The sequence below is a fragment of the Mastigoproctus giganteus genome, chromosome 7 (assembly GCF_048544385.1).
Source record: "Mastigoproctus giganteus isolate SK-2022 chromosome 7, ASM4854438v1, whole genome shotgun sequence".
In the NCBI taxonomy this organism is placed as follows: Eukaryota; Metazoa; Arthropoda; class Arachnida; order Uropygi; family Thelyphonidae; genus Mastigoproctus; species Mastigoproctus giganteus.
Window position 1 is genome coordinate 186,983,153 of NC_143581.1, and position 13,173 is coordinate 186,996,325.

General features: G+C 35.6%; 1 protein-coding gene across 1 annotated transcript; it reads right to left on the bottom strand.

Moving 5' to 3' along the window:
* Positions 1–143: 143 nt before the first annotated feature.
* LOC150083418 (uncharacterized) lies at positions 144–7,359 on the bottom strand. The gene is made up of 6 exons (XM_090377261.1): positions 7,166–7,359; positions 4,646–4,701; positions 4,135–4,236; positions 3,185–3,220; positions 620–652; positions 144–295 (listed from the first exon to the last, which is right to left on the bottom strand). The coding sequence occupies exons 1-6, from the start codon at positions 7,308–7,310 to the stop codon at positions 242–244; spliced, it is 426 nt and encodes a 141-aa protein (XP_090233387.1). The 5' UTR covers positions 7,311–7,359; the 3' UTR covers positions 144–241.
* Between the last annotated feature and the right edge of the window lie 5,814 nt (positions 7,360–13,173).

Sequence of the window (13,173 nt, forward strand, 5' to 3'; positions counted from 1 at the left end):
TCTTACTTCAACATTTTGATTCTCAAATACGCATGTTTGAATGAAACCAAAAGTAATTTTGAATTAAAAGAATTTGACGTTATATTTCAAAAACGATTTCAACTCTTTACTTTTTTATTAGTTATATTTTCAAGAAAACAACATTTATAATATCAGTTGAAATGGTGACTGGATAAGTATGTGGATAAGAAACTAAGGAATATTTCTTAGCATTAGTTTCGTTTTCTTCGGAAATTTGAAATCAAATGTTGCTGCGCACTCCCATCACCTCTTCAAAGAAATCCTTCATGCACTCCTTAAAATGAAATAAAAGCATCACCATATATTGCTTCTGAGCATGCATATTCATCATATTTTAAATATGGAATAAAATTATCTATATCGTATTTTAAATATAATTTTATACATCATATTTTAAATTTAAGAGTGTGTGTTAGTTCGTTTATAATTATTATAAAATTAAAAGTGAAACATTATACGAGGTTTTTCTTTTTTTAATTAAATCAATTTCTTAAATTTCATTCAATAAATTTAACAGAAATAAAAATTTAACGAAACTAAATATGAAATTCAATGGCTACTTCAATACAAGATTTACGTAAGAAGAAAAAAGACTTACCACAACTTTCCTGAAATCTTCACTGTGGGGCGACTGAAAGTGGTAAAGAAATAACTCAGAATTACTTTCTTCTCTGGGCATGCTTAAAAACTATCAACCTGAATTCGAAGAATTTGTTTTGAGGGGAGGGGAGGGAAGGTTAAACAGTTTTAAAGAAGGGGGTTAAATGTCTATGCATAACTGAATACATCGAAACGAATTACCAGTTTGTATTCCGAAATGTAATCAAAATTAAACAAACTTAGGAAGCACTCAAACTAGAATTTGTTTTTTTGCAATCTTTAGAATGTTAAAATCTGCTTAATGACTTCAAACCTGGATACGTCTGAAGTTCATCTTTAGACAGAAACGAAAGAAACAGCTTTGAATAAAAAGTGGATTTTTTGAAAATGATTTTGCGCAATGACTGCGATTCATATTCAGAAATGTATTTTTTATAAGAATCCCTTGTTTTCGTTCACCTGTAATTCATTTCAATTTAGGTTAAATTAATTTAAGATAATCATTGACAAAACTGACAAAACTAACAAAAATTGATAATGACAAAACGTATGCTGGAAGGCAGGAGGGCTACGGTCACTCAAATAATAATCCAGTACAGCTGTGGTAACCGAAGAGGCATTTCCCAATGCACGACTTCTCTTAACCTCTTTTTCAAGCAGGAAAATGCCCATATCACAATGCCAGAATTGTATAGAACTGGTTCCAGGAACACTAGAGTGACTTTTGAAGATTGGACTGTTGTGGGGTTTTTTTAAATACAAATGGTGTGTTCTGACTACTTGATGTATAATTAACCCATTGTGGACCATTCAGAATTGGACTGTTTTGGATTGATCTAAATGGGGTTATATTTTTATTTTCAAATAGGTGCTAGAGTTTAACCCTTGAGTGGGTGTACTCTTCCCTGTCTTTGGGCAAGACAAGGGGGATGGTTCTGTTGCAAGAAAGCATTCGTAAGCTGGATACTAAACTAGCCGGCGCCAAGTGCCAGAGATGGTTAAAAGTTGCTGCAACTGTCTGGGTGAAGTGGCCAGTCACTTAATGTAAACAGTGCAACCCAACACTAAACATGATACATGAATTCTATTACACTGATTGGCCTTTATCACTGCTAGGCATATCGAGCAGTAGGTTTTGATTGGGAGCCCTTTGGACCAGAGATATTCCACTATCCAAATTGCAATAACGGTGGGAAGCAATTGAAGGCACGTGCATCTCGCTAATACATAATTGCATCAATGGCATGACGAATGCAGGATTTTCTGAAGGCAAAATTGAGATCTCATCGCTAATTGGTAGGTTTACCTAATGAAGTGGCTACTCAACGTATTGTATGCTATTTTGGGTTATACGTTTCAAGTAGATGGAACCCAGAGACGGCATGGAACTCAATTGCAGTAGCTATTGGGAAGAAGCTATTACTTAGAAAGTGGTTGGTTATAAGAAGGGCTTATGAAAATATAGCACTTATGTAATCTGTTTTCAGCATTTACGTATTCTGTATTTAAGTGGACCTTAGAGGTCTAAACCATGTCATTACGTATAAAAAAAATTATTATTTTAGAGTTAGCCGTAATTAAATACATTAACCCGTATTTGTGTCTGTAAATTGCGTGTGTTCTATGGTTAATTTGCCTGTTTTTTTGGACGAAAAAACCCCAGTTGCTGGGGAGAAAAAACTTGCTATCTACGCCTGAGACCAACTAACTAAGCCACGGAGTGAAAAAAGCCCACTAAAGTTCCTCGCGTCATCGAAGGGATTCGAACCCAGGCCTTTTCAACCCGGTGTGGGGTGGACGGTGACGACACCACTGTGCTACCCGCGCAGACATGTCATTACGTCTAATCAAAGGCCTATATACCTGTGTACAAACACTTGTTTCAAAATTTCTTACGTTTTACGAGAAAAAGAAAAAAACTTTTATTGTCCGCATGTCTCCACTTTACAATTTATTTTAGGTAGCTATCGACATTATTTTGTATACAGTAGTAATAAATATTGTTATGAAAGATGTTAATACGTATTGATGGGAGTCCCTGGAATGTCCCAGACTTGTATACGAACTCCACAAGTGGACTTTGTGAAAACACCGACTTCAAGTGATGATATCTTCGAGCATCGACATTGGAATCAGCTGGACACCATCCGATTGGAAAATAAATATGAAGATATGATTGGAGAAACATTTGAAAGGTTTCATCTTCTTCTACAGACAGAAAAATTCACCTCCACCATAGGATCCTTAGTCACAACGTACCTTGAAAAAAATTAATTTATTCCAAGGTGTCCAAAGTACCATCTGAAGTACGCATTCCCGCCAAAGTAAAGTAACTGAGTTGTCGAATGTAAGGCAGGACAATGCTAGATTAAACGTGAACCAATGTGTCATCATCTTGTGGGTTTCATTTATATTGTCAGAGAAAGCTAACCGACTTATTAGAAGGTTTCTTATTCGAATGGGTGCATTTTAACTTTTCATTTCAAGTGACTTATAAATTGAAAATTTAAAGAAAACTATTTTTATTAAAAGCCGGAAGAAAATTTCTTCAGAAAATACTTACCATTTCTGCAGTTTTTTCTTGTATGCATTCATCCACCTATAAATATAAAGAAAGTAATAGATTGTTAATTACAAGTTGAAAATCACAACATAAAATAACTGTGATTATAAAATCGCTGAGTGCTTTACATCATTCCACAAAGAATGGAAAAATGAAGATTAAGGAAACTGTACAAATTGGCTTTAACTAGCAAGGAAATAGGTTGGATAGACCGGAACAGGAGCATAAAAATGCACAATCAGTTACTGAATCTAGTGATATCTCTGGAGGTTAATTTTTCCTGTAATCAATGACTCGCTGGCTAAAATAAAACATCCTATAATCTAGTCTGAATCTCAACAACTGAAATTTGAATTTACAGCCCCTAGTTCTGGTTATCACAGTGAAAATTCCACCTTCATTCTTTTTACTGAATCAGTGAAGATTGCTAACCTTCTGAGAGCCTTATAAACTGCAATAAGGTCTCCTCTGAGGTGCTTAGTTGCGAGAAACTCTGTAGCGCACATAATCGGAAACTTGAAAATATTCAGAGAGAGAGAGAGAGAGAAAATATGACAATGACTTATTTCATCAAGTCTAGATGCGTCACTTTTGGGCGGTTAAACTTTCTAATCTTAAGTAGAATAATCCTGTATCCGCACCTAAATTGATAGTACAATAAAGATTCCTAATTTAATTTCTTAAAATTTAAATTGGAGTTCAGGGTCCCCCAATTTCGCGATTTCTCTCTGCAATGGATATCTTAATTACGGAGAGAATTCGAGAAATATGCGCAATATTTAAGGCAGCAACACCGAAAACGTATTTTCATTATTTGTAATTTGTATAAAAGGTGTCTTCTATTTGCAAAAGTGACATTAATATATTTTTAAAACATAAATTCATTAACATAGACAGGGATGTTATACTGATGTAACAGCGTACTAAATATGTTTCAATGAAGTACATACCTCTCTTGTAGGTTCTGTACAAGAATGATTGACATAAGTCAACTCTGGGTGTTCACTGTCAGGGTAGTGTTCTGACAAACATTGAGAAATGGCATCCTTGAACTACAGAAAGAAATTTCATTAGATATCCATTCGAGTTAGTCCACATACGGCATAATTTCATTTTAAAATTCTGACAAGCTGACCAAAATAATTTTAATTTTTACTCAAAAAGTAAATGTGGGACATCACAGAGACTTTTTCTTTGAAGACTGACCTAAAGGTTATAACTAATTGTATTTCCAGTACACTAAAACTCAGGTGATTGCTCAACCACCGTGTGTTACTGATGCTAACATAAATTTCTATTCACTTTTTAAAGGAAAGGAGAGATCTAAACAGTAAACTTTACTTTACACCATCAAATAACATATTCGGGAACAATAACTAAATGTACATTTTTAATTGAGTAGTTTATTAATTTCGTTTAATTTTTAAGAGAGAAGAGTGCAGTACAAAGGTGTATTCTTACCTCGCCAGTGGGTAACTTAATACATTCTGCAATTCTATTTCGGGTTTCGTCGTCCCCTGAAATCAGAGTAACAGGTTTTAATTTATAACTAACTCCATGAAAAGAACTCTTTGTGTAATCACTTAAGAGAATTTATCTCTGTTTGTGAGTGTTAAGATCAAATTAATTGTATTTTTTAGGTCACGATATTCGTTAAAGAGGAAGGAGACTATATACAACAAAAGTTTGCATTCTGTATTGAGTTAGGATGTTATTCCATCGTTGTTGTCTGTGCTGTGTCGAAGTTTGCAGATGGTACAAAAGTTGGCAGGGTTGTTAATGAGAGTAATGGCAGTGTGCTACTGCAACAGGATCTAGATGATTTGGGCAGATGGGCTAAGAAGTGGCAACTGAAGTTTAACCTTGACAAATGCAAAGTACTGCATATGGGTAACCCCAGAGAAACGTACCAACTGTGTGGTACTAAACTTAAGGTGGTAGAAAACGAAAAAGACCTGGGATGAATTGTGCAGTCAGATATGAAGTTTTCTGAGCAATGCAGACAGGCTGCCAGGGCAGGTCATGGGGTTTTGTCAATGATATATAGGAATTTTGCTAGCAGCGAGAAGGAGGTGATTGTCCCTCTGTATAAGGCAGTGGTCAGGCCAAGCCTTGAGTATCGCGTACAGGTCTGGAAGCCTCATTTTAGGAAGGATGTCGATTTGCTTGAGCGTGTACAGAGAAGGGCAACAAGATTGGTGAGGGGAATGAAGGGATCCTCTTACCAAGAGAGGCTTAAGTTCTGCAAATTGCAGTGGCTGGAGACTAGACACCTGCGCGGTGATCTGATTGAGGTGTATAAGGCCTTGAATGGGTTGAGCACGCTGAATTCTGATGGGATCCTTCCACTTGTTCAGATTACGAACCTAAGGGGGCATAAATTCAAATTAAGAAAGGACAGATGTAGAATAGATGTGTGGAAATTTGCCTTTAGCCAGCGGGTGGTTAATTGCTCAAACAAACTTCCATCTGTCGTTGTGGAAGTTGATAGGTTGAATAAATTTAAGGAGGAACTGGACAGGCACTTTGTGGGAATGGTGTGATTTTTTTTTTTTTTTTTTTGGCTGATGCTGCATAAGCTCATACACTTGCTTTCTTGCATCACATGCCACTACTAGTACTACTGCTACTATGGTCTGTTAAAAAATTGCAAATTTACAAAATTAAAACATTACAATTACAATTTAATTGTCATTAAAAATTACAATTAAAAACTTAGAGAATTATAATTACAAACTTATTGCAATTTGAATTCTCTAGGACCAACATTACAAGAGTGTATATAAAATAAGGTTGCTTGAATGTTAAGCGCTAAAGCAGCAAACGCCGAGAGGCTTGAGTATATTGTGTCTGTAAATGGCACATCTTTTTCGGTTAACTTGCTTGTTTTTTTGTAAGAAAATTCCCAGTTTATGGGAAACAAGGATGTGCGAGTGTTGCGTTACAGGACCGACTAACTTGCCCATGGTATGAATAAAACCGTTAATAGTTTCTTCATTCGCGAAAAATAAAAATTCCTCCTGTCTGTTCACACCATGGTAGGACAGGTGAAACATTTTTCATAAAATCTGCGCGGATAACTTAACAATTTTCAAATAAACCTAGGGCATATTTAAATAAACACTTATTGGTGAAATGACATCACTCTTAAGATCACTGTCCAAAACTGTACAGCATACTTTTGAAAAGAGTTAATCTTAATGTTCTTTATAAATGCTCTTGCTTTCAAAACATTTCAACTCACTTCCTCAATGAATCTTATGATAATAACAATTGGGAAATTTATTACCGCCATTATAAATGTCTTACAGCTATCAGATGACTATTGGATCGTCAGTTCCTCAGGTTTTATAACAGACTTCTGTAAAATGAGAATCAGGGGCTTCATCGGATTGACGGGTTTTTCCAAATTACGCCCCTATATATTTTTTTGCTCGCTATGCTTATTCCAAATGAATTAGTGGTTTAGGGCACAATGTCCTAAGTTGCTGATGCACCCCAAAACAACCCTCTCTCTAAAAACAACTCTCCCTATTCTGAAATAGTAATTTAACTTAGAATTTCAGTAGTCCATAAACTTTTAAAACTCATGTTTGAAGAGAATTCTTTTCTTCAAAGATTTTTTAATGAAAATTTAATAACTGAATATTTTAACAACCGAATAATATCTTTCATTAAATGGCCAAAATTCTACTAGGATACATTTTTCACGCTACGAGGGTAGAATCTACAATTTGTTTTGAACGAGGGAGCCCGTTTCTACCATTAACAAAAGTGAAGTGGTTACGGGCATGAATCTCTAATCAAAACTGTAGCAGACACAGAGAATATTCCAACTTTGGAGTACAAAAAACGTTTAAGTTTCTCTTTATGTAAATGGTTTATTTACAAAAATTCGCAACCTTTTCTTTAAAATAGAAATAAGATATTGAATTTACTGCAATGCATACTGAAATGAGAAGTCTATCACGAATTACTTACTGCAGACAACAGCCATAAAATCATTTAACTCGGGGCGATCAGATATGTCTGATGGAGGTTCCGGAGGTACTTCCTGTCCTGTTGGAAATGCGAATCCAGAACATAATGCTGCACCCGCAAGGAATAAGGCAAGCTGAAAACTCATCTTTCGTTCTTGCAAATTTCGAAAGTAAAATACGAACGGAATACGGTAAGGGTTTGTGATCATCTTTTTATACCAGCAGATTTCCTTGATTACTTCACACCGGCCTTGAATTACTTCCTTTCCTTTCTCATTACCGCAGGAAATTGAAAAAGAAGGTACAATGACTACGCTTATCAAATATTATAAAAAATATTTGGTCATTTATGAAAGCATCAAAAATCAGAGTTTAACCCAAGTGTTTGATAGATTTCGATTTCGTAGTACATACTTTGCAAGTATATATGATTATAATTATTATTTATTCGATAAATAAATAATTAGTAAAGAAAATGAGGGATTACCTCTATGATGTTTTGATAGAACATTTCTGTGGTGATACTCTCTGTTGTCGAATTAACTATGCAAATAATTTACATGGATTCCTCACACTCGTAGACAAAATCAATGATTCTATGCACCACGGAATTGGAGGCCAGCGGACCACAAACCCGAACCAAAAATACATCGAATCACCAACTGAAATCTTTGAGTGAGTGATGATCATGAGTCCATACTTTAAAAACAATTTAAATGCTTTGAAACCAATTTAAATATTGAGTACATACTTTAAATACTTTAAAATCAAATATTAAAACATAAAAATAAAAAAAAAACACCAAGAACCCTATGACACGTTAAGAAATTAAAAGAATTGTGTTGCTTCCCTGAAGCGGAGGGGCTTTTCGACTAGTGTCATGATCACAGGAAAGTGAAACCGCCGGTTTGTGACGGAATTTATAGCATGGAGATTAGTTGCTATCTTGGGACGTGCCTGTGAAGGACCATGAATCTGAGATGAGATTGGGGCGACGCACATTGATTGAATTTTGATGTAATTTAATTTCAAGGGCAATGATTACAACAAATTATTAATTTCTCAGCAATTAATAATTTGGTGTAACCATGCTGGATGCTAAGTATTTTTGCTTCGTTGAATAGAAAGGTGTGGCCTTCACTGATCACATGGAAGGCAAGTTCCGAAGCAGAGGAGCGGGACGCAAGGACGGACATTGAACGTTGTTTTATTCTCGTATTGAGTGTACAAGGAGTTTATCTTTGGTATAAAGAGCTTCAATCCTTTTAAGAAACATTGTAGACTAAATCATTTATTTGGAACGTGGATTGTACTGCATGATTATTAAGGGCTACGTGTAGTTTATTTGTGGGTTTGGCTAATCAAGTGCGTTAGCTGGTAACATGTTATCCAAACAGCTCAGCTGATCAAGGGAGGGACATATCTGCTCCATCACTTGGTCTATAATTTTCGATTATGAGTCTATGGAAGTCTGGAGCATCAAGCCTTCCCGTTATAGGTTTAACGAGGGTGTTTATTTTCCAAGAACCCTTGCTAAACTTATGTTAGCAATATCCAGTACTCCAGTCGGATATACCGTTTCAGATGTGCATGTGGGGCTGTTACCCAAATCACTAAGGCATAAAGAGCAACAAGGGTGATGCGTCTCTCTGCATATTGACATATCAAGAAATTCATATCAAAATATACGTAATTTGTATAAAACGAATGAAAAATAAAGACTATCAGAGTTTTATCAAGAAATGTTTATTATAATTTTTTTTAAAGTAAACAACAGAATTTTATATTAAACGAAACATGCGTAGCATTCTCGTATTTAAATGCGTGTTATTAGTGGAGTAGCTAGAATTTTTGGGCCTCGATTTCAAAGTCCACCGAAGAGCCCTTCTCTCTGTGTTCATTAACGTGAAATGGAAATGACTTATTCGTAAAAATATTATTTAAAGAATGAATATTTTAAATAATATTAAACAAATATAAACCATAAAAAGGTCAGAGTTGATATTTTAAAATATGAAATAAGAAACTTTCTAAGAAATGGCACTTCAGTTCGTGCCTTTGTACTCAGCATGCATTTGCTGATTGACATCAAAAAAGGAGAGTTTTTTGAAAGGTTGTGGTATAAGCTCGGTTTTGGTATAGATTCTCGATCGTACTTGAGATACACTCCATCTGAAGGAGGCATTTTCTTATGTCTTGGCAGAATCCCTTATCTGTTATAATGACACGTTAAAATAATTTACAGACATTGAATTGGGAATCACCAACTAGCAGCATTCCAAGCTGAGTAAAACATACCGAGGTGTTCTCGGTTCGCTCATAACAGTCGTTTTTACTGATTTTTTTGTTATAATTAATGAATTATTAATATTTTTTGAAGGGCCTGAAAAATAACGAACTGTATACATTAAACTACTCGTTATCTTAATTACTTGTCGTTTTTTTATTTGATAAAGTTGTGTGGGAAGTAAAAATGTTATCCCGGATATATGAAATAAAAACACCAGGAAATGATTAAAAAAAATCCGTCTGTTTATTTGATAAGCCCAATCAGTGGTCATTAATTTTGCAGTTCCTAATAAAGGAAGTCATTTACGTGCTTCACTCCATTAAGTAGCCAACTTTTGTAAAAAAAACGATTATTTAGAAGTAATGGTTTTCTGCATTTAGATTTCGCACTATTAGAAATTAGAAAACTTTCAATAAAGAGATGAGCAGCATTCACGAGTACCGAGAGCAGAAGTTGGTGTGGTCTGTGGTAGGTATTCGTCTTACGTTTTGAGTATTTCCTTTCAGTATATCGTATACAGTATGGGATGGTTTATCCGGTATGCTTCGCATCTGAGGGTTGTCTCATATTGGGTTTATAAGGAAGTTGGACCATAAGGTTTAAAATGTGCAAAAACGAACAAAGAAAAATTATACATATAAAGAAAACATTAACTCATTTTTCTCTTTTTTCATTGTTTGGCTTTCATATGAAGGAATGGCGAATTTGTTTATCATCAATTACTTGGAATCATCGAAGTTAAAAAATCTTTAGAACTATGGGAAGATGAATTAGTTGTAGAGACATGATTGTAAATTGAAGGTTAGGAATCAGGAATTCATGGCTGCAGGGAAGAGTTCATCGTACATAATAATATTGTACAAATTTGGTGACCAAGCCTATCGGTTTTCTGAAATTTTAAATACCAGAGTTTTTCTCATCTCCATCTTTACGAATATGTTTTCACTCTCCAGATAAACGTGTGGAATACGACTTCGTAAAAGACACTAACAGAAACGCTATAATCAGTCAAATAACAACACGATCCAATACATCAGTCGTTATTAAACAAGCAATTCAGAACTCACAACTCGTCATGCCTCATCACGCATACGGTGGGCTGAGATGAATCAGAGTTCCTAGTGTGTCATACTGAAGGGAGACTCAGATTATGGTCCAATTAGCCAGATACGTGGATTCGCCTTTCCACATGACAACAATGTAGTTTGGTGATGGCGGCATAACGATATGGAGAATGTTTTTGTGGTGCTCACTGTGCACCTTAATATTAGCGGAGCGACATTTCGATGCTATAGACAACCTGCTGCATCGAAATTGGATTCCAAATGAAAACTTACAGATGGAAAAATTTACAGATGTGTCGGGTTCTTTCAGTTGGAAAACACCTGGTTGGGATGGAAGAACCCAAGCACATCTCTTCATAGCTGTAGAGAAGCGGATGGATTCTTCTAACAGAACAATGCGCAATGTCACAAGGTCAGAACTATTTCCAGCAACATGACAGGGAATTCAACAAAATTGGAGACAGTGGTCTCCACTGTCTCTACATATCTCAGTCCAATGAAGCACCCGTGGGATAAGGTGGGAACTGTTTGGTTGTAGATTTTTACTCTGAGCTGTTGGTAGTAGATATATACAACTGTCCAATTCGCAACAACTGTTGGAAGCAACCGAGTCAACAAGAACTAGCATCTCTATGGCACACTTTATACACTTTGTTGGGTACATATCATGAAGAATACACGCTGTCCTGAGTTCTAAGTAGGAACCTACTTGCTGTTTATTAGGTGGACTCCTGCTATTATGCAGGAGTACCTAATAAACGGGACTGAATTACCAGCATCAGTTTATCATTTTTTTTCAACCCCTCTTTCCATAAGCCCGTGATGGTGATGTGATGGTGCCTGTATTGTTCTTGGCAATAAAATGAGAATTTATTCATTTGTGTTTGTTATGATAGACCATTATATATCTCACATAAGTTCGTGTGGTGTATCGTGAATTATGTGTTTAAAACTGCAGGCCAATTTTCAGCTTCGTCTCATCGTGTCTACCTGACTTCCTTATTTATTTTAATTTTCTAATTTCTTACTGCTTGTTATTTTCATTATTATGTAAAAAAATATATATTCTGTAAATCCCATAGCCTATGGCTTTTGTTTTGTCCATTATTTGAGATTTATCGCTAATGACACATTTGCAACATTTCACTCACAGAATTCTCTATTGTATTGACATTGCCAAGGCGGCTTCAGTTTGTAGAATAATGCTGTGTAAAATGCATCGTACTTTTGAAATACGCTGTAAGAAATACAGCAAAATAATAAAAAACAGGGATTTGAATTCAAAAATCTTAATTCATAGTGCGACCAACTTTGCCTGTATGCCATCCCTCTGCCGTCCCTTGCGCTGTATGGTAGTTATCCTACAATTGGGTATGCAGATATACAGTTCTCTACGGACGATTGTTGGAAGCTCCTGTGGCCTCTTGGTCCTGCTCCCCATTTTGATTAGAGGACACGTGAGGCACAGCTACCTTTATTTATGTGATTTTGTCTGAGTTGATACATATCCACAGTGGGAGGGGACTTCTGGCAGAGTATTCAGAGTATTCAATATTTGGGGATGAGTGCCCGAAAGCTCTTTGTCATATAGTGTGTGTGCGCTTGTCGATTTCCTTGTTTTTCATCAATTGTTTCATACAAATGGTCTGTTTTGTTGTGCACCATTCGCGATTGCAGTTCTTTGAACCACAATCCGAACTTCAGGAGATGAAATATTTCCCGAAAAAGCAATGGCATAAATTTTATTATAGGTCCTAATTAAATGTATTTCCATCCTCAATTCCTTTCGGAACATCCATATTTTCTTGAAAAGAAAGCACGATAAGTTTAATTTGAATTTGAGGACTGAAACGATGTAATTATCAGTGATGTTGCAGTCCTCAAGTAATTTTCTTATTCACCACGCAGATCATTAGAAAAATTACTTGAACGTACTCATAATGAATAAATTTAAGAAAAATATTTTTTGCCCTCACATGAATTCTTTTTTGGAAAATCCTCCTAGGAATTCTGCAGGAGACATGTTTCATTCTTTTGTATTAGGAGATGAATGCTGTCGGCTGGAATGTCGATTGGAAATATTCGATGATGTGCAAAGTAAGAGCCATGCCGACTCTCCAGTAATAAATATTGATATTTATTACTGGAAGAACTGTCGGAATGTCAAACGGATCTTTTTATAAGGGATTTATCATTATATAAATTGTATTATTATTAGCAACAGTATCACACTGAGTAAATGATGCAAGGAAGCGGACTTTTTCTGAATCTTTCAAAGAAAAATTCTAGCTTCTCCATCGTCAAAAAGTGACCATCCAATTCCGCTTTGAAATTTACCAAACTGCCAACCTCGACTATTGTGGAAGGCAAAGCTTGGTCTATTCTTGTTCAGATATTTCTATTTGTGCTCCCCTCTGTTTATTTTCTCCTCTGTCAGTGAAAATATACCGCTCTGTGGGGGTGGGACTGTTTATGGGGGGGGGGGGGGTGTGGTATTATTGTTTTTCTTGGTTGCCCTAATTTTCTTTATATTTTAATTATTATAATTTATCCCCTTTTTTATATGTATATCCCCGTAGTCGAATCCTCCCACTTAGCATCTGACTTGTTTGTTCTCAGAAGATTACCTGACTCGTAGGGGACCTTAATTATTTT